This window comes from Elephas maximus, chromosome 18 (assembly GCF_024166365.1).
Source record: "Elephas maximus indicus isolate mEleMax1 chromosome 18, mEleMax1 primary haplotype, whole genome shotgun sequence".
NCBI classification, from domain to species: domain Eukaryota; kingdom Metazoa; phylum Chordata; class Mammalia; order Proboscidea; family Elephantidae; genus Elephas; species Elephas maximus.
Genome location: NC_064836.1, coordinates 81850558 through 81872982, shown reverse-complemented (window position 1 = coordinate 81872982; position 22425 = coordinate 81850558). Strand labels below are relative to the sequence as shown.

The 22425-nt window shown below is 39.0% G+C and overlaps 1 protein-coding gene across 1 annotated transcript; it reads right to left on the bottom strand.

Annotated features, from left to right (window-relative positions):
* Positions 1–9326: 9326 nt before the first annotated feature.
* On the bottom strand, positions 9327–22187 carry C18H3orf85 (chromosome 18 C3orf85 homolog; the record flags this gene model as incomplete). The annotated part of the gene is made up of 3 exons (XM_049857886.1): positions 9327–9416; positions 10907–11040; positions 22178–22187. Coding segments are annotated over 3 exons (234 nt in total), but the record flags the coding sequence as incomplete, so codon positions are not given.
* Positions 22188–22425: the final 238 nt, after the last annotated feature.

The following is a 22425-nucleotide window of genomic DNA, read 5'->3' as shown; positions in this document are numbered from 1 at the left end:
TTCATATCCTTTGCCCACTTCTTGATTGGGTTGTTTGTCTTTTTGTTGTTGAGTTTAAACAGAATCATATAGATTTTAGAGATCAGGCGCTGGTCAGAGATGTCATAGCTGAAAATTCTTTCCCAATCTGTAGTTGGTCTTTTTACTCTTTTGGTGAAGTCTTTAGATGAGCATAGGTGTTTGATTTTTAGGAGCTCCCAGTTATCTGGTTTCTCTTCTGTATTTTTTTTTAAATAATTTTTATCGTGCTTTAAGTCAAAGTTTGCAAATCAAGTCAGTCTCTCACATATATACACCTTACTACATACTCCCACTTACTCTCTCCCTAATGAGTCAGCCCGCTCCCTCCTTCCAGTCTCTCCTTTCATGACCGTTTTGCACTTTCTAACCCCCTCTACCCTCCCATCTCCCTTCTGGACAGGAGATGCCAAAATAGTCGCAAGTGTCCACCTGATGAAAGTAGCTCACTCCTCATCAGCATCTCTCTCCAACCCACTGTCCAGTCCAATCCTCGTCTGATGAGTTGGCTTCGGGAATAGTACCTGCCCTGGGCCAACAGAAGGTTTGGGGACCATGACCGCTGGGATTCTTCTAGTCTTAATCAGACCATTACATCTGGTCTTTTTATGAGGATTTGGGGTCTGCATCTCACTGCTCTCCTGCTCCCTCAGGAATTCTCTGTTGTGCTCCGTCAGGGCAGTCATCGGTTGTGGCCGGGCACCATCTAGTTCTTCTGGTCTCAGGATGATGTTGTCTCTAGTTTATGTGGCCCTTCCTGTCTCTTGGGCTCATAATTACCTTGTGACATTGGTGTTCTTCATTCTCCTTTGATCAAGGTGGGTTGAGACTCAGTGACGCATCTTAGAGGGCTGCTTGTTAACATTTAAGACCCCAGATGCCACACTTCAAAGTGGGATGCAGAATGTTTTCTTAATAAAATTTATTTTGCCAATTGACTTAGATGTCACCTGAAGCCATAGTCCCCAAACCCCTGCCCTTGCTCCGTTGACCTTCAAAGCATTCAGTTTATTCAGGAAACTTCTTTGCTTTTGGTCCATTCCAGTCCAGTTGAGCTGACCTCCCCTGTATTGACTGTTGTCCTTCCCTTCACCTAAAGTAGTTCTTATCTGCCATCTAATCAGTAAATAATCCTCCCACCCTCCCTCCCTCCCCCCTCTCATAACCACAAAAGAATGTGTTCTTCTCAGTTTAAACTATTTCTCAAGATCTTATAATAGTGGTCTTATACAATATTTGTCCTTTTGCATCTGACTAATTTCACTCAGCATAATGCCTTCCAGGTTCCTCCATGTTAGGAAATGTTTCACAGATTCATCATTGTTCTTTATCGATGCGTAGTATTCCATTGTGTGAATATACCATAATTTATTTATCCATTAATCCACTGAGGGACACCTTGGTTACTTGCAGCTTTTTGCTATTGTAAACAGTGCTGTGATAAACATGGGTGTGCATATACCTGTTTGTGTAAAGGCTCTTATTTTTCTAGGATATATTCCAAGGAGTAGGATTGCTGGATCCTGTGGTAGTTCTATTTCTAGCTTTTTAAGGAAGCGCCAAATCAATTTCCAAAGTGGTTGTACCATTTTACTTTCCCACCAGCAGCGTATAAGTGTTCCAGTCTCTCCACAGCCTCTCCAACATTTATTATTTTGTGTTTTTTGGATTAATGCCAGCCTTGTTGGAGTGAGATGGAATCTCATCGTAGTTTTAATTTGCATTTCTCTAATAGCTAATGATCAAGAGCACTTCCTTATGTATCTGTTAGCCACCTGAATATCTTCTTTAGTGAAGCGTGTGTTCATATCCTTTGCCCAATTTTTAATTGGTTTGTTTGTCTTTTTGTGGTTGAGTTTTAACAGAATCATATAGATTTTAGAGATCAGGCGCTGGTTGGAGATGTCATAGCTGAAAATTTTTTCCCAGTCTGTAGGTGGTCTTTTTACTCTTTTGGTGAAGTCTTTAGATGAGCATAGGTGTTTGATTTTTAGGATCTCCCAGTTATCTGGTTTCTCTTCATCATTTTTAGTAATGTTTTGTATTCTGTTTATGCCGTGTTTGAGGGCTCCTGCGGTTGTCCCTATTTTTTCGTCCATGATCTTTATCATTTTAGATTTTGTATGTAGGTCTTTGATCCATTTTGGGTTAGTTTTTGTGCATGGTGTGAGGTATGGGTCTTGTTTCATTTTTTTGCAGATGAATATCCAGTTATGCCAACACCATTTGTTAAAGAGACTGTCTTTCCCCCATTTAACTGGCTTTGGGCCTTTGTCAAATATCAGCTGCTCATATGTGGATGGATTTATATCTGGATTCTCAATTCTGTTCCACTGGTCTATGTATCTGTTGTTGTACCAGTACCAGGCTGTTTTGACTACTGTGGTGGTATAATAGGTTCTAAAAACAGGTAGAGTAGGCCTCCCACTTTATTCTTCTTTTTCAGTAATGCTTTACTTATCCGGGGTCTCTTGCCCTTCCATATGAAGTTGGTGATTTGTTTCTCCATCTTATTAAAAAATGTCATTGGAATTTGGAATGGAATTGCATTGTATCTATAGATGGCTTTTGGTAGAATAGACATTTTTACAATGTTGAGTCTTCCTATCCATGAGCAAGGTGTATTTTTCCAATTATTTAGGTCTCTTTTGGTTTCTTGCCGTAGTGTCTTGTAGTTTTCTTTGTATAGGACTTTTACATCTCTGGTAAGATTTATTCCTGTGTATTTTATCTTCTTGGGGGCTATTGTAAATGGTATTGATTTGGTGATTTCCTTTTTGATGTTCTTTTTGTTGATGTAGAGGAATCCAACTGATTTTTGTATGTTTGTCTTGTATCCTGATACTCTGCTAAACTCTTCTATTAGTTTCAGTAGTATTCTTTCTTTTTTTTTTTTTTTTTTTTGAGGGTTTTTTAGGGTTTTCTGTGTATAACATCATGTCATCTGCAAATGGAGACACTTACTTCCTCCTTAGCAATCTGGATGTCCCTCAGTTTTTTATCTAGCCTAATTGCTATGGCTAGGACCTCCAGCACAATGTTGAATAAGAGTGGTGATAAGGAGCATCCTTGTCTGGTTCCCATTTTCAAGTGGTATGGTTTCAGAATCTGTCCGTGTAGGATGATGTTGACTGTTGGCTTTGTGTAAATGCCCATTATTCAGTTGAGAAATTTTCCTTCTATTCCTATTTTGCTGAGAGTTTTTATCATGAATGGATGTTTGACTTTGTCAAATGCCTTTTCTACATCAGTTGATAAAATCATATGGTTCTTGTTTTATTTATAAGATGAATTACATTAATTGTTTTTCTAATGTTGAAACATCCCTGCATACCTGGGATGAATTCCACTTGGTCACGGTGAATTATTTTTTTGAAATGTTGAATTCTATTGACTAGAATTTTGTTGAGGATTTTTGCATCTAAGTTCATGAGGGATATAGGTCTGTTATTTTCTCTTTTTGTGGTGTCTTTACCTGGTTTTGGTATCAGGGATATGCTGGCTTCATAGAATGACTTTGGGAGTATTCCATCCTTTTCTATGTTCTGAAATACCTTTAGTAGTAGTGGTGTTAACTCTTCTCTGAAAGTTTAGTAGAACTCTGCAATGAAGCCTTCAGGGCCGTCTTTTTTTGTTGTTGTTGTTAGGATTTTTTTGATTACCTTTTCAATCTCTTCTATTCTTATGGGTCTGTTTAGTTGTTCTACCTCAGTTTGTGTTAGTTTAGGTAGATAGTATGTTTCTAGGAATTCATCCATTTCTTCTGGGTTTTTGAATTTCTGAGAGTACAATTTTTCATAGTAATCTGATATGATTGTTTTATTTTCAGTTGGGTCTGTTGTAATATCACCCATCTCATTTCTTATTTGGGTTCTTTGCTTCTTTTCCTGTTTTTCTTTTGTCGGTCTGACCAATGGTTTATCAATTTGGTTGATTTTTTTCAAAGAGCCAGCTTTTGGTTTTGTTAAGTTTCTCAATTATTTTTCTGGTCTCTAAATCATTTAATTCTGCTGTGATTTTTATTTTTTTTTTCTTCTGGTGCCTGGATGTTTCTTTTGCTGCTCTCTTTCTATTTGTTCAAGTTGTAGGGGTAGTTCTTTGTATTTGGCCCTTTCTTCTTTTTGTATGTGTGCATTTATTGATATAAATTGACCTCTGAGCACTGCTTTCGCTGTGTCCCAAAGATTCTGATAAGAAGTGTTTTCATTCTCATTGGATTCTATGAATTTCTTTATTTCATCCTTCATGTCTTCTATATCCCAGTCGTTTCTGAGCCACGGTATTGTTCAGTTTCCAAGTATTTGATTTCTTTTCCCTGGTTTTCCTGTCATTGATTTCTACTTTTATGGCCATATGGTCAGAGAAGATGCTTTGTGATATTTCGATGTTTTAGATTCAGTTAAGGGTTGCTTTATGACCTAATATGTGGTCTGTTCTAGAGAATGTTCCATATGTGCTGGAGAAGAAAGTATTCTTGGCTGCTATTGGGTGGAGTGTTCCATATATGACTGTGAGGTTAAGTTGGTTGATTGCGGCATTTAGATATTCCATGCCTTTATTGAGCTTCTTTCCAGATGCTCTGTCCTTCACTGAAAGTGGTGTGTTGAAGTCTCCTACTGTAATTGTGGAGCTGTCTCACTTTTCAAAGCTGTTAGATTTTGTTTTATGTATCTTGCAGCCCTGTCATGGGGTGCATAAATATTTAATATAGTTATATCGTCCTGGTAAATTGACCCTTTAATCATTATGTAGTGTCCTTACTTATCCTTTGTGGTGGATTTAACTTTAAAATTTATTTTGTCAGAAATTAATATTGCCACTCCTGCTCTTTTTTGATTGTTGTTTGCTTGATATATTTTTTCCATCTTTGAGTTTTGTTTGTGTCTCTAAGTCTAAGGTGTGTCTCTTATGCAGCATATAGCTGGGTTATTATTTTTTTTTATTCATTCTGCCACTCTCTGTCTCTTTATTGGTGCATTTAGTCCATTTACATTCAGAGTAATTATACATTAGTATGAGTTTAGTGCTGTCATTTTGCTGCCCTTTTTTTGTGTGTTGACAGTTTCATATTTCCAGTTACTTTTTTGTGCTGAGTTTTTCTTTGTAAATTGTGTGTTCCTGTTTTTCATTATAGTTGATTTTGTTTTTGCTGAGTTTTTATGTTTATCTTGGTTTTTATTTTGATGTATGGGATTGTTAGTCTTCTTTGAGGTTCCCTTAATATTTACCCCTATTTTTCCAAGTCTAAACCTACCTTGCATCTCCCTGTATTGCCTTGATTTACTCTCCATATGGAAGATCTATGCATACTTTATTTAATCCCTGTATTGATTATTGTCATCTTTTACATAATGACATCAGTGATTCCCTGTTTTGAGAGTTTTTTTTATCTTGATTTATTTTTGTGATTTCCCTGTCTGAGTTGACTTCTGATTACTCTGCCCAGTGTTCTAGTCTTGGGTTGATACTTGATCTTATTGATTTTCTAACCAGAGAACTCCCTTTAGTATTTCTTGCAGTTTTGGTTCAGTTTTTACAAATTCCCTGAACTTGTGTTTATCTGGAAATGTCCTAATTTCACCTTCGTATTTGAGAGACAATTTTGCTGGATATATGATTCTCGGCTGGCAATTTTTTTTCCTTTAATGCTTTATGTAAGTCATCCCATTGCCTTCTTGTCTACGTGGTTTCTGCTGAGTAGTCTGAGCTTATTCTTATTGACTGTCCTTTGTAGGTGACTTTTCGTTTATCCTTAGCTGCTCTTAAAATTCTCTTTCTTTGGTTTTGGCAATTTGATTACAATATGTCTTGGTGACTTTCTTTTAAAATCTATCTTATGTGGCATCTGATGAACATCTTGGATAGATATCTTCTCATCTTTCACGATATCAGGGAAGTTTTCTGCCAACAAATCTTCAAAAATTCTCTCTGTATTTTCTCTTATCCCTCTCTGATCTGGTACTCCAATCACTCGTAGGTTATTTCTCTTGATAGAGTCCCACATGATTCTTAAGGCTTCTGCATTTTTTTAATCTGATTTTTCTTCAAATATATAGGTGCCAACTGCTTTATCTTCAAGGTCACCAATTCTGCCTTCCACCTGCTTGATTTTGCTCCCTCCTCTGACTTTCTATTGTTGTCTACTTCTATAATTTTATAGTTAATCTTTTGAATTTCTAAGTGCTGTCTCTCTATGGATTCTTGCAGCTTGTTAAATTTTTCATTATGGTCTTGAATAATCTTTTTAATTTCTTCAAATGCTTTATCTGTGTGTTTCTTGGCTTTTTCTGTACCTTGCCTGATTTCGGTCCAGATGTCTTTCTCTATGTCTTGAAGCATTCAGTATATTAATCTTTTGTATTCTATATCTGGCAATTCCAGGAATACATCTTCATCCGGAGTTTGTAGAAGTAATCATGGTCTGCTTTTTTATCAACTGCTGTCTCCAAGCCATCTATAAGTTATTGTAATAGCTTATTTTTTGTTTGCTCACTGTGTTCTATCTTCTTGCTTTGTTTTGTTTCAATATACCCTGATAGGCTACTAGAGTATACTAACTTGATTATTGGAGCCTTTGAAGCACGAATGTCCTGTTCCCAGATGGTTAGAGCTGTTACCAGGTGTATGAGCCTATTAGTCCATTTGCTACTCTTGTATAGATTCAGCTCAGGTGTCCTGATAGTCGGTCACCTAGTGTGTGGTGTAGGCTCTCACCTACTATCTTAGAGGAGTAGTGGCGATAGTTGTATGCACTTGTTTCTGGTAGCAGGAGGTGGTCACACTTGGAGGAGGGCAGGGTAGTGACAGCCTTCCCCCAAGTATCAGTGAGGAAGGAGTGTCTCTGTTCTCTTTGAGCACTCTGGTGGGTGTGCTCTGCAGGCATACCATAGGTATCCAATGCTTATACCTGTAAAGACTGGTAGGCACCATTATCCTCAGACCTTTTTTGCCAGTGGCTAGGTGGCATGGATGGAGCCTCAGCCCTCAGATCCCTGCTGTGGGTAGGTGAGAAAAAAAAAGGTGAGGGCTCTGTTTAATAGGTAGAGTGGTATCAAACCTACAAAACCTGCCTTTCCACCACACCACTGAAACAATTACAGTCAGACCTCTAACAGATTTGCCTTTGCATTATAAAAGCCACCTGGTTCCATGTAGGAATGAAAGCCAAAGTCTATGGATCGCTTATGCCTGGACTGGAGCCGCTTCTGCTCTGAGATTCCAGTTTAGAGGAGTTGGGAAACTTTGTTAATTTGCTCCTTCTCCCAGGCCAGAAGAGTGGATCACAGAGAGCATGGCTTATTCTATCTCAGGCCCAGGGAATTCAAATGTTAATGAAGCCAACTGGGGCAGGGAGGGGAGGGATCAGATAGATAGGAGACAGTACTTTCAGAAGAAGGAGATATTAGATCCGTGCAGTAAATTAGACAAAATCACTTATCTTGTGTTGAGAGTGCTGTTTTTCCTCAGATTCCAGAAGCAACGGAGCCTGTGTGCACTGGGTCCCCGCCAAGATTGCCCCAGGGTGTTAGGGCTGCATCCCACGCTTGCCTTCTTTCCGTGAAGCAGCTTTGTGCTAAATTTCACAGCCAGATCTGCAGCCATCACACCAGGGGGTCGGGGTGCCAGCACTTCATTTGCCTTTTTTTCACTGAAGCAGCCACTTCCAAACTCCACAGGCAGGCCCGCTGAAGGCACACCATGGGGTCAGGAATGCGCCTATTTTGTTTGCCTTCTCTGGATGAATTTGCTGTGTCTCAGGAAGGTACCATCAGCTCTGCTGCATTAGCACCAAAGAATGGCACCAAGGAATCGAAGCTGAGGTGCTGCACAGGCTTGGGAACTCATTGCTACTTCTGCACAGTCTCTCACTCCCCTGTCACTCAAGTCAATTCCTTAGTTCTGTGTTTGATGCTCAGGGTTCTTGGATTGTCATATATGTAATCAGTTCACTTGTTTTTTTGGGTCTTTGTTTCAAGAGGGTTCAGCAGAAGCTTCTAGCCATCGTGCCTCCCCCCCTACCATTGTCTTTTGATATAAAAATCTATGTTCATATTTATTGGAAATGGATAAGAGTTAACATAATAAGTTACACATTAGCCTCACATTTTATGAAGTTGCCTCTAAGGGATGGGATAATACCAAGTGGCCACCAGTGTCTTCTTAGAGAAGAAAAGGCTGGGGCCAAAGTCCTAATAGTGTAGCTTTTTTGGTATCTATTTTTTTTATTCATCTGCTGCTGAAAAACTGCCCAAGACTGTTGTAAGATCGCATAAGGCCAACTAAAGTCTTGGGAAGATGCTTCTATTTAGCTTGAAAGTCCAAAAGAAATCCCACCACAAAGAACAATTGATGTAGGTATATGGACAGAAAGAAACCTCTAATGACAAAATTTCACTTATCTATGATTATCTGGGACAATCTTGGTGATTAGTGGAAACCAAGTTGGCAAGTTATATTGTCTCCTCAGTATTTTTGCAACTAGAGTATTGAAGTGGTATTCCATGCGTATAGGGAAAGTTACAGGATAAATATATTGTGCTTTTCTTTAGACTAAATTTTTCAGTTTTATTGTGGAAAAGATTAATAAGTGTACTTGATCAATAAGTTAAAACTGTTATTTCATATTGAAACAAACATCAATATATTATGCAGCAGGTTGCAAAGCTTGCATAAATTTTATAAAACTTCTATGGAAGTTTGCACTTGCCAGCAAGTGGGTTCCTTAACCACCATCTACACCCTAATATGAGTTAAGATTTTACTCTTAACAGCCCTCAGCCATACAACTTTGATGTAAAAAGTTTCAAAATCATGGTCTCAAACTAGACTGGCTTTAGAAAGTAACAAGTAATGAAGACGGGAGCATCAGCTCCATTTGAGAGACTCTCCCTTCCCTGAATTACAGAAATGAACTAACTCTTCAATAAGAGACAACAGAAAGCAAGAGCTACGAACAGTGTTTTAATGACGCTACTTTTTTATTTTGTTTTACTTTTCCCACAAAAGTCCTTTCTTAGGGTAAATGTTACTACAGCCTTTATTTTAGTTCTCATTTTAAGAGCTACCATTTGTTGAGAACTTCTAATTCTAGGTCTTTGTATGGGTTGTCATATTTCCTCCTTTCAGCAAACAACTCCATGAGACACACATAATCTGTTTTTCAAATCTGAAAGAGTTTCAGGAGATAAAATAACATGCCTAGTAAGTGGCAGAGATTCACCACCACATCTCCAAAGCCCATGGTTTAGGCACATTTTCATGCTGAATGCCACCATATTTGTTCTTCTGGTTGAACCAGCAAAGCACATTTACTGGGCAATAGACATATAAGAGGTGAAGGTAATTGGGTCCAAATAATACTGTACTGTTGTTTTCAAAGAAGTCCATGTTTCACGAACCTGTAGAAAAAGAAAACACAAGTCCTGGTCTCTGAGTCTATAGAACACATATTGTATCAGTTAATGTATCATACCAAAAAAAAAAAAAAAAAAAAAAAACTCATTGCTATTGAGTCAATTCCAACTCACAGTGACCCTACAGGACAGAGTAGAACTGCCTCATAGGGTTTCCTATGGAAATACTCCTAAAAGACCGGGAGGAACCCAATGGAAGAATAATATTAAAGAGGGGTTGTTTTTTTTAACACTTCACCCATCTGTTTCTTTAATACTCAAATGTTTAGCAGTATTTTGGGGGACACAGTGTGAATGAATGTGGTAGCATTTTGTTACATTGCAATATCTGCTGGTTGATCACACAACAACTGGTCTACAATTATAGGCAGGAGCGTACTTGAAAATTTCAACATTCCATAATGAAGACACAGTCTACTAGCCTATGTAATTATTTAACTTGCCAAGTAAATGAATGTCTTGTTTTAATATCTCTAAATGATGCCTCTTGGAGAAAACAAGCATAAAATTAGATACATTATTCAAGGTGGTGGTTTTCATCAGCAAATGCCAAGCAGAAACAAGCTGGTGCTGGAAGACCATTTAAGACCCAGCCCTGAGAAGCAAGGATAGGACTGAGGCCCTGGGGGAAACAAGGAGGTCCAATTTTTTTTGTTCCTTTATACAACCCTTGTGCCTGGCGATAGTGAGTGCTTGATAAATGTTAAAAGAAAGAACGAATGAATAAGTGAACAAAGTAATTAATTACACATCTTTGTTTTCTAAACTGCTGAGTTGTAAGAGGGAAATCATGAATAACTGAAATCCTCAGATAATTCAGCAACCTTGTTTGGGCCAGAGTTTCATTTTCTTCCATAAGAAAGGTAAACACGTGATAAAACTGGCTAATACAAGTTTCTTTTTTATTACTTCTCGATTTGGAATGCACATGAATAGGAAAAGGCAAGCAAATGAAGGAATGCCATTAAAGGGTTGGGTAATTATCACAGAGGAAAACTAGCTACTGAATAGCTGTAAGTGAACTAAAACACCACCACTAGCCATCTATACACCTACCTAAACATATCATAATTTACTGAGTCTTGACTACATACCAGTTGCTTTGCTAGATTCTAAGAATGATTACTTTGATGCATAAGACATTGACCTCCCCCCCACCCCATGGATTGGACAGGAGGATGAGCGCACAGAACAAACAATTGCAGTGTTAATTTTGGGAATTATTCAAGTGGGAACAGCATGGAAATGGGTGGGAAAAGGAAGGACAATGTCTCCTGGAAAGAAGAGAAAGGTGGCAGAGGAAGGGATATCTGAGCTGAGCCTTTAAGGAAGAGGTGGAGTTTCCCAGGTAAAAACTACTTCAGGGGGCCAGAGAGGAAAAATCAAGGAGAGGCTGGTCTGTTAGTGGCAGTTGAAGCAATGTTAATTAAAAAAAAATGTAGACAGTGAAGGGCATATCTTTTGAATGCAAGTACCTGATCAGCCAGTGTGTCTCTCCACACATTTGGACTGTGATCTGGGTCCCAGTAATCCTGCAAATATATATGTCTTTTGAGGCGTAGGAATTGGTTTGCTGGGTCCTCCAACAAAAACGGTGCTCCTAACACGCCTGCAATTCAGAGGCCACAAGGACAGCATCTTTTACCACATTGTTTACATCTCAATGTTTGCTCTTAAAGAAACACGGCTATAATCTGTGCAAGGATGGGCACTGAGGAAGAAAACCCTGGAAAAGCTATGCCCTGAGGTAAATGGGTGCTCCTCACCTGTCTGTTACCATGGTTCCCTCATCACCCTATTTGATCTACATACAGTACTGCATGAAAGCCAACATGAAGTGGTGGATGGAGAAGGTCTTCAGAGCTCCTGTACGTGCATGGGAGCTGGCAGACCTGAATTCAATTCCTGTCTGTTGCTTTTTGGGAGCAAGTTGCTCAATTTCAATTCATTTCTTTTGTATGTATGAAAAGGGGAATAATAATAAGAAAAATAGGATTATGGTGAAGAATGGATGAGTTAATGGATATAAGCCACCTGGATGCTTAATGTTGAAAGAACCAGTCAACAATATTACTCTTACTTTCCTGTTGTTGTTGTTGTTGTTAGGTGCCGTTGAGTCGGTTCCGAATCATAGCGACCCTCTGCACAACAGAACGAAACACTGCCCGGTCCTGTGCCATCCTTACAATCGTTGTTATGCTTGAGCTCATTGTTGCAGCCACTGTGTCAATCCACCTCATTGAGGGTCTTCCTCTTTTCCACTGACCCTGTACTCTGTCAAGCATGATGTCCTTCTCCAGGGAGTGATCCCTCCTGACAACATGTCCAAAGTGTGTAAGACGCAGTCTCGCCATCCTTGCCTCCAAGGAGCATTCTGGCTGCACTTCCTCTAAGACAGATTTGTTCGTTCTTTTGGCAGTCCATGGTATATTCAATATTCTTCGCCAACACCACAATTCAAAGGCATCAACCCTTCTTCGGTCTTCCTTATTCATTGTCCAGCTTTCACTTGCATATGATGTGATTGAAAATACCATGGCTTGGGCTTCAGGGTGGCATCTTTGCTCTTCAACACTTTGAAGAGGTCCTTTGCAGCAGATTTGCCCAGTGCAATGTGTCTTTTGATTTCTTGGCTGCTGCTTCCATGGCTGTTGATTGTGGATCCAAGTAAAATGAAATCTTTGACAACTTCAATCTTTTCTCCATTTATCATGATGTTGCTCACTGGTCCAGTTGTGAGGATTTTTGTTTTCTTTATATTGAGGTGTAATCCATACTGAAGGCTGTGGTCTTTGATCTTGATTAGTAAGTGCTTCAAGTCCTCTTTACTTTCAGCAAGCAAGGTTGTGTCATCTGCATAACGCAGGTTGTTAATGAGTCTTCCTCCAATCCTGATGCCCCTTTCTTCTTCATATAGTCCAGCTTCTTGGATTATTTGTTCAGCAAACAGATTAGATAGGTATGGTGAAAGAATACAACCCTGATGCACACCTTTCCTGACTTTAAACCAATCAGTATCCCCTTGTTCTGTCCAAACAACTGCCTCTTGATCTATGTACAGCTTCCTCATGAGCACAATTAAGTGTTCTGGAATTCTCATTCTTTGCAGTGTTATCCATAGTTTGTTATGATCCACACAGTCGAATGCCTTTGCATAGTCAATAAAACACAGGTAAACATCCTTCTGGTATTCTCTGCTTTCAGCCAAGATCCACCTGACATCAGCAATGATATCCCTGGTTCCACGTCCTCTTCTGAAACTGGCCTGAATTTCTGGCAGTTCCCTGTCGATATACTGCTGCAGCCGTTTTTGAATGATCTTCTGCAACATTTTGCTTGCGTGTGATATTAATGATATTGTTCTATAATTTCCACATTCGGTTGGATCACTTTTCTTGGGAATAGGCATAAATATGGATCTCTTCCAGTCAGTTGGCCAGGCAGCTGTCTTCCATATTTCTTGGCATAGACGAGTGAGCACCTCCAGTGCTGCATCTGTTTGTTGAAACATCTCAATTGATATTCCATCAATTCCTGGAGCCTTGTTTTTTGCCAACGCCTTCAGAGCAGCTTGGACTTCTTCCTTCAGTACCATCGGTTCCTGATCATATGCCACCTCTTGAAATGGTTGAATATCGACTAATTCTTTTTGGTATAATGACTCTGTGTATTCCTCCCATCTTCTTTTCATGCTTCCTGCATCGTTTAATGTTTTCCCCATTCAATCCTTCACTATTGCAACTTGAGGCTTGAATTTTTTCTTCAATTCTTTCAGCTTGAGAAATGCTGAGTGTGTTCTTCCGTTTGGTAATTCCATCTCCAGCTCTTTGCACATGTCATTATAATACTTTACTTTGTCTTCTTGAGAGGCCCTTTGAAATCTTCTGTTCAGTTCTTTTATTTCATCAGTTCTTCCTTTTGCTTTAGCTGCTCGAGACTCAAGAGCAAGTTTCAGAGTCTCCTCTGACACCCATCTTGGTCTTTTCTTTCTTTCCTGCCTTTTCAGTGACCTCTTGCTTTCTTCATGGATGATGTCCTTGATGTCATTCCACAACTCGCCTGGTCTTCGGTCACCAGTGTTCAATGTATCAAATCTATTCTTCCTATGGTCTCTAAATTCAGGTGGGATATACTCAAGGTCATATTTTGGCTCTCGTGGACTTGCTCTGGTTTTCTTCAGTTTCAGCTTGAACTTGCATATGAGCAATTGATGGTCTGTTCCATAGTCGGCCCCTGGCCTTGTTCTGACTGATGATATTGAGCTTTTCCATCATCTCTTTCCAAAGATGTAGTCAATTTGATTTCTGTGTGTTCCATTTGGCGAGGTCCATGTATAGAGTCGCCGTTTATGTTGGTGAAAGAAGGTATTTGCAGTGAAGAAGTCGCTGGTCTTGGAAAATTCTATCATTCAATCTCTGGCATTGTTTCTATCACCAAGGCCATATTTTCCAACTATTGGTCCTTCTTCTTTGTTTCCAACTTTCGCATTCCAATTGCCAGAAATTATCAATGCATCCTGATTGCATGTTCAATCAATTTCAGACTGTGGCAGCTGATAAAAATCTTCTATTTCTTCATCTTTGGTGCTAGTGGTTGGTGAGTAAATTTGAATAATAGTCGTATTAACTGGTCTTCCTTGTAGGCATATGGATATTATCCTATCACTGACAGCGTTGTACTTCAGGAGAGATCTTGAAACGTTCTTTTTGACAATGAATGCAACACCATTCCTCTTAGAGTTGTCATTCCCAGCGTAGTAGACTACATGATTGTCTGATTCAAAATGGCCGATAGCAGTCCATTTCAGCTCACTAATGCCTAGGATATCGGTGTTTATGCGTTCCATTTCATTTTTGATGATTTCCAATTTTACTAGATTCATACTTCGTACATTCCAGGTTCCAATTATTAATGGATGTTTGCAGCTGTTTCTTCTCATTTTGAGTCATGCCACATCAGCAAATGAAGGTCCCAAAAGCTTTACTCCACCCACGTTACTAAGGTCGACTCTACTTCGAGGAGGCAGCTCTTCCCCAGTCATCCTTTGAGTGCCTTCCAACCTGGGGGTCTCATCTTTCAGCACTATATCAGACAATGTTCCACTGCTATTCATAAGGTTTTCACTGGCTAATGCTTTTCAGAAGTAGACTGCCAGGTCCTTCTTCCTAGTCTGTCTTAGTCTGGAAGCTCAGCGTTTTGAAACCTGTCCTCCATGGGTGACCCTGCTGGTATCTGAATACTGGTGGCATAGCTTCCAGCATCACAGCAACACACAAGCCCCCACAGTACAACAAACTGACAGACATGTGGAGGCTTACTTTCCTAGCCCTCTAAAATAGAACATATCTTTCAGCTCGATATGACAAATGCCACTTCTAAGATTGGTTGTATTAAATAAGGTCATTCTCCCAATTCTGACACTGTGATTTAAATTAATATTGATAAATTCATTATTAAATTAAATTGACATCCCCATTACAGAATTAAGAAAAATATGGTGATGATTTTAAATTCCAGAGCTTTTAGAATCTTAATATTTTAAGCTCATATTATGTTTTCATTTCTAAATAAAACATGATAGTGTCAGAGTTGTAACTTGAATTAATATAAAAGAACACACTCCTGACCTATACGTGGTAATAATACAATCTGTCCATTGGGTGTAATAAAAAAGCATTTGTTAATCAATGCCCTGAATTATACACTTAAAAATGGTTAAAATGGCAAATTTTGTGTTATATATATTACCACAATTTAAAAAGGAAGGATTTGTTACAGAATTTAATTGTGAATAACGTTACGTGAAATATTCTACAGCCTCATCGTTAACAGACCTCTCTCTAGTCGTAGTGCAAAAGGCTGATGTGCTCAGCTTCTAACCAGAAGGTTGGCGGTTTAAGTCTGCCCAGAGCTGTCTCTGAAGAAAGTCCTAGTGATATATTTCTGAAAAATCAGCTACTGAAAGCCTGTGGAGCGCAGTTCTACTTTGACCCATGTGGGTTGGAATCAAGTCGATGGCCGCTGGTTTGATATTTGGTTTTATTGACCAATACTCTTTATAGGCAGGTTTACTGTGATCTGTAAGACATGAAACCTTCCCTCTAGGGGCCTTCTGTCTAATTGGGATAAAAGGTCAAAGGTACAAAGCAAAACAAGGCAATACAGAATCTGATTTTGTGAAAGAAACTTAGGCGAAGGTGTTGTTACTGCACACTGGGCATAAGTGGAAGTTTTCATGAGGAGTTGCTCCACCTGTTCGTTGAAGTCGAGGTTAGATTCTTTAAGATGGGAGAATGGGCAAAAATTCATTTTAATCTGGAGAAAGGATGTGAGCAAAAGTGTGACGCTGGAAACCTATGAGACCAATGTCTGAAAACAATGGTTAAAGGTGGCTGGAGGGAAGAGTTTTATTTAAGGAAATAGTAACATCAGTTAACATTTATTGAGCGTTATGCTAAATACTTTCCTGACTTATTTAATATCACAATAAGTCTAGGAAGTGGCACCGTCATTTATTTCACTTTGCGGAGAAGAAAACTAAATTACAGAAGAGTTAAGTAACTTGTCCAAGGCCATACAGGTGAGAACTGGAGGAGATGGAACGCTCAGTTCAGAGCCACTGCCTTGTATCTTGACTAAGATGCAGGATTGTCCGCGGCCAGATAACAGTATACAACTCTCACGCACTTACAGTGCACTTTACATTTCAAAACTTTCACACACAAAGCATCTCATTTAAGAGCGAGAGAGACGGGCGGGCAGCTCTTCTAACAGCCCAGGTGAGGGATAACTAGGATCTGAATCAGGGAGATGACAACAAGGATGGGAAGAAAGGATTACTTTGGAGAGAATTGAAGAACGCCCTCATCCATTTGGGCTGAGAACCCAAGTGTGGGCTGACTAGCTTTGAAGTTCCATTTTTAGCTGAGATATGCTAATAGGTGACTTCAGCTTTCTCTTTATTCTCTTTGAAGAAAAGGTGTTGTAATATTACCTGCTTTATGTATTATTATTCTGTTACAAAACGTGTTTTTCAAAACAAAGGCAGTGACTGTGGATAGTAGATCCAATATCATCAATATCCATCAAGTATTTCTAAACAAATGATGCTTAGGATCTAACTTAAAGCTAGACAAAGAAAGAGCAATTGCTTAAGACAGTGTTATTTGGAATTATCCAAAAGTGAAACCTATATTCTGTACCAAATTATCCTAGTTGTATTGTACGATCACTAAGGAAAAAAAAATTGCTATTATATAAATCTTGGCCAAGAAACATGTTTTAAAATTTGTACCATAGCTATTTTTAAGCTCTAACAATTCCATCTCCTTTTTTAAATTCTCTATCTTTTTGCTCATGGAAAATATTTTACTGATATAATCTCTTTTTCCCCTCCCAGAAAACAAGGCACCTACCTCAGCATTATGCACCCAACAGGCATCCAATAAATATTAATTGATGGTGATAATAGCATCACCCATGAGAGAGACAGAAAGTAGTATTTATTATCCTACTTTACGAATGAGAAAATTGACACACAGAGATGAAATGACTCACTCAAGGTCACCTAGTAAGTCAGTGGCAGGGCTGGAAATAAAACGCAAGTAACATAGAAGGGCATGCTATTGTCCTCTCTGCTTAAGAAATTCCTCCCTTGTTCATTCTGCCTGATTGACCTTGAAAGTAAGTAAGAGAAAGATTGGGCTTTTGAGTTTGTGAGTCTGTTTTATACTGTTGGGGCTTGCAAACCAAACCCTGAGCTGTATTACTTTGTTGGTTCTTAAATAGGTTTTTTTGTTTGTTTGTTTGTTTCTAATGTAGGAAATATCAGCCAAAGTAATGCCTTTTTAAAGCTTTATAAGCTATGAAAAATATCTTTCTTTTTTCCAACTCTCTACACACTCTCCTTTCCTTAATCCTGTACAAGGCATTCCTAGTAAGACCTGTCGAGCATAGTTCTACCATCAAAACGTTTCTTGAACACCCTTTGCAGGAGACTCTGTACAGTAGAAATAAGGCAGACACTTCAGCATGTGGAGATCATTGGGGTCACAGCTCTAGCCACAAGCCTGGGATCAGAAGACCCAGAGTTTTGTCCTGGCTCTGCCAGTGACAGGTTGGAAAGCCAGTCTGCACCTGCATTTTCCATTATGTAAAATAGGGATGGATTGTACAATCTCCAAGGTGTCTTCCAACTCATATTTTGAACTTGAATATATTCAAACAAATAGGTCATTAATCAAAAGCGAGTTTGGTATGATGTCATCAGAAGCACGTAGAATTTACTAAGTGGTGTAGCTCCTACTACCTCCAAAGAACTTACATGCTGAGAAATTCAGCACTGAGATGGACAGAAATAAGTGAAAGAGAGACCAAAAGAGATCTATTTATAATTAAAGCAAAAATAAATAAAAATGTATTCACATTACGCATAAACAAAGGGCTGAGTGCACACTACCTGCTGATGAGCAGCGTGGGAGTAATTAAAGTTGTATAATTAGAAAGGGAAAGACTCCCAATATTACCATCACCCAGGGAAGGCAGAAAAGTGCCTTTAGATTTGATGGTGGAGAAATGACTGAACGGTCTATACACTATGCACAGGGCCATGAAAGTGATGCTGGTGGCAGGTACCTTGACGGTAAAAAATCAGAAAGCCTAACATGAAACTTAAGATGCAGAATTCCTGTGTCTGACAGCAGATTTCTGATTTTTTTTTTTTCCCTGTAAAGGGAGCTCTTTTAGAGTAACCCCAGGTATTTCTTTGCCCCTTTGTGCACTCTGTCCTTGGGAAGGGATAGCACTTATTTAAATGGTAAACTGGGGACTCACAGCTTGACATGTCCAGCTCAGTGCCTCTTCTTGAGACTGAGTTGCCTTTAGAGAGCACACTTTATTTCCTGCTTCTCCAGCCTGCAAATGGATGCTAAGTTTGCCAGATTTTGGGGTTCACTCACCAGGCCAGTACTCCACATAGCAATTAAAAAATGATTTCAGCTAACCAGTTAAACCAGTTTCTATTGAATTGATTCTGACTCAGGGCGACTCCGCTGTGTGTCAGAGTAGAACTGTGCTCCACAGGGTTTTCAGAAGTAGATCATCAGGTCTTTCTTCTGAGGTGCCCTTTGGTGGGCTGGAACCTCCAGCCTTTTGGTTAGCAGCCGAGCATCTTAACCACTTCGGCCACCCACCCAGGGATTCCTATACTGAGATATATCATCCAAATTAGCCTTTTTCAGTGATAAATAAGCAAAGATGATTATGACTTCCATAAATGTCTTTGCTTATTTCTCAACTTGATCAAAACCAAGACAAAGAAGGGGATGTTCTTTGTTGGGGTAGGGGCTCAGAGATCCCAACAGGTGTGTTATCTCTGTGAAATAAGGAAAAATAGGAAAAGAGAGCACTGCCTAGGGCACCCCAACTAGCAGAAGCTTGTCACCCTGGGACAGTCAACACTGAGCTCTTTCACTTCTGTAACCTTCAGCATCTGGACATCTTTGAAACAGATGTGATGTGCCTCAGTGGGGGTAGAAGACAGGTAATGCCTGGCAGACCCACAAAATAGGTCAACCACTGTGTCCTTTAGGGTATGGATAATATTAATATTTGTGATATGATCTAATATCCGGTGCTGGAGGTAGAGAATAAAAACTATAGCCATGCAAGTTTAAGAACACTTAAATATAGGGTATTAAATGTAAAGCACTTAGCATTCAAGATAAGTATGTAAAAGATAATAATTATTATTTACTATTTGTTATCGAGGAGTCCTGGTGGTACAGCAGTTAAGGGCTCAACTGCAAACCAAAAGGTCAGCGTGGTTAGAATCCACCAGCCCCTCCATGGGAGAAAGATGAGGCAGTCAGCTTCCCTCTAGAGTACAGCCTTGGAAACCCTATGAAGCAGCTCTACTCTGTCCTGTAGGGTCTCTACAAGTTAGAATTGACTCAACAGCAATGGATTTTTATTTGTTATGGGCTGAATTGTGTCCTTCAAATAGATATGATGAGTCCTAACCTCTGGTACCTGTGAATGTGACCTTGTTGGGATATAGGGTTATTAAATGTTATTAGTTAACATAAGGTCCTACGGGAGCAGGGTGAGCTGTGATCCAATATGATTGGCGTCCTAAGAAAAAGAAGACACACAGACAGACAGACAGACAGACAGAAGGGAGACAGCCATGTGAAGGCAGAGGTAGAGACTGAAGTTAAGCTGCACAAACCAAAGACTGTCTGGGGTTACCAGTATCCGGAAGAGGTAAGGAAGGAGTATCCCCTAGAGCCAGCAGAGAGGGTGTCCCTGCTGACACCTTGATTTCAGACGACTGGCCTCCAGAACTGTGAGAGAATAAATGTCTGTTGTTTTCAAGCCCCTCATTTTGTGGTGCTTTGTTATGTCAGTCTTAAGAACATAAACACACTATTATCGATGAACTGACTCTTAGTCTCTACCCCTAAAATGTTTATGTATTAAAAAAAAAAAAGATGGAAAGTGCCTAGACAATTACATACACAGATAAATTAGGTACTGAAATAAACGATAAATAGTGATTAGAAATTAAGTACAAAAGAAGATCAGGAGAAAAGGTATCCTAAGGTTTTGGCAAAATGGTAAATTTTTCAAAAATATCTCTAACTATAGGAGAACATTTATGATTTTGTGAGAGACTAAAATACTCATGTTTAGGTTTCCATTTCCATACACTTGACTATTTCATTCTTTTTGTGTAAAGATTTTTTTTTAACATAATAAAATAGATTTTTTTTTTTTCTTCCCACTCAAAGCTTTGGTCATTAACCCAAAAATTTATGGTGGGAGGTAGATGAGTATATATATATATATAGATGAGTATATGTATATATATACACACACATATATATAGACACGTGGATGAATATGTATGTGGATACACACACAATGGATTCTCTCACTTGGTTTTAATTCAAATAAAATATGGGGGAAGAAGAAGAGAGATTAACTGCGATTAAGAGAGAAGAAATTTAGGTTGTGCCAGAGAAAAATGTCAAGAGGATAAAGAACAGAGAAGAAAAGGGGTAAGAAAAGAAAAATAAGGAAAGAGATCCAAGGAAGGAAGGTAAGAAAAGAAGAGGTTATGAAAGAGAAGAAAAATGTGAGAAGCCATAGAAAGAGCAGAGCAGATGTGAGAGTAAAAAGAAAAGGGGCAAAGAGGGTGGATGGAGAGAAGCAGAGGAAAAGACAGGCGCGCTGAAGGGTGGGACCAGCTCTCCTACCTGCCATGTTAAACTGCCCGTTAATAGAACCCTTTCGTAGCTGAACTTTTAACTCAGGAACTTTGGATCTATTGACATTACAATTGCTGATGCGTTGAGTACTTTGATAAGTAAACAGAAGTTGCTATCACTTGAGTTTAACTTCAGTCTGCCTTAACCGGACTCTCAGCATGCAAACGCACACGCGAGGCGTGCACGGTACAGCCATCTAGGTCCCTGGGACGTGTGTTTGGAGCTGGTAGATCTTTTAGTACATTTCAGTCTTGTCGACCGAGATTAGAAATTCATGAAAGACTCCTTCAAGATCACTACCTGTGTGTGTTCATGGGATTCCCATCTCTTGGACCATAACAAATGATGCCCTGTGGGTAGGAGACTAGTTTTCTACGACACCCAGAATGCTGAATGAATCTAGTCATAGCCAGCCTGACTTTCCTTATCTGGAGGTGAAATCTGATAGCTTCACAGAAATATGGGCTGTAACTGTGTATAACAATGTATGTCTTGGTGATAAATGCTTAATAATATCTTGGCTAAAAATTTCTAATTGATTTATTGGAACCTGTCCGAAATACACAGTGCAATACTGATGATTAAAGACTCTATTAAAATAATTCCTAGGCTTAAAAAAAAAAAAAATAAGGGCTAATTATGTGTGGGAGTGTGTGTGTATACATATACATATAAACATATTTATAAATATAAAAGAGCTAATTTTATGTATTATATAGCATGCACATATATAACTCACATATATTATGTATAATATGCATTTTTGTATGTGTATCTATATCAATATATTTATACATATACTTAAAGCAAAAAAATATGTATTTTGTATGTGTCTCGAGTTTATCATAGGAGAAATTCATCCTGATTTAGCCATCTTCATCAGAAATATTTATAAATTGTACAGATTAAACTGTGAAAGGAATTTATACCTTGGAAAATATTTTCAGTTTGGGTTACAAGAAAAGCAAATGACCTCTCAGTTCAATTTGAGGTTAACCACTGAGTTCCTGGATCAATTTGGCAGCAAGTCACCTGGCCTTTGGTACCTTCCTTGATCTGTCTTTAAAACACCACTTCTCTGAGCTACAGCTTGCCCTGAAGGTTAATGAATTCATGCTCCCAAAGGATCTTGAGTCTCCACATAATGGCACTATGTAAGTATTACAGTTTCTAAAAGACATATTTAATTTTTCTTTGTTCAAGGATGCCACAGCCCTTCATTTGAAGCAGCAGTTAGATTGACTTCTTAGCACCAGTAATGTGTTAATATGTTAATACATTATTAGGGATAAAATGATCACACGCAATTAACATTAATCTATTCAAAACCACAGCATGACACAGAGTATGGTTCTCCAATGCTTTAGAATTGGTCTATAAATAAAACACGTTTGCTCATTTCTTTAAAAGTCAGAAGAGGTTAACAACCTGATAGGTATAAAAAGCTTGCTAAGTAAAAGAGAAATAGGTTCTTACCTACAAGCAATGTCGAACAGAGGGTCACTTGAAGCACTTTATAGGCCATGATCCTGTGGAAAGATGTATTTATTTTAATTCAGCCCGAGCAACACTTTGGGGCACAGCAGGCGTCTTTCAGCAGCGGAAGCACTGGCAGCTTACCTGGGGAGCTGTGAGTTGCAGCATCGGCGAGGCCGGACTTGAGGTGGCTTTTTCATATACCGACTGCTTTCTTTACCCTTTGGACTTTTTGGACTGACTTTTCA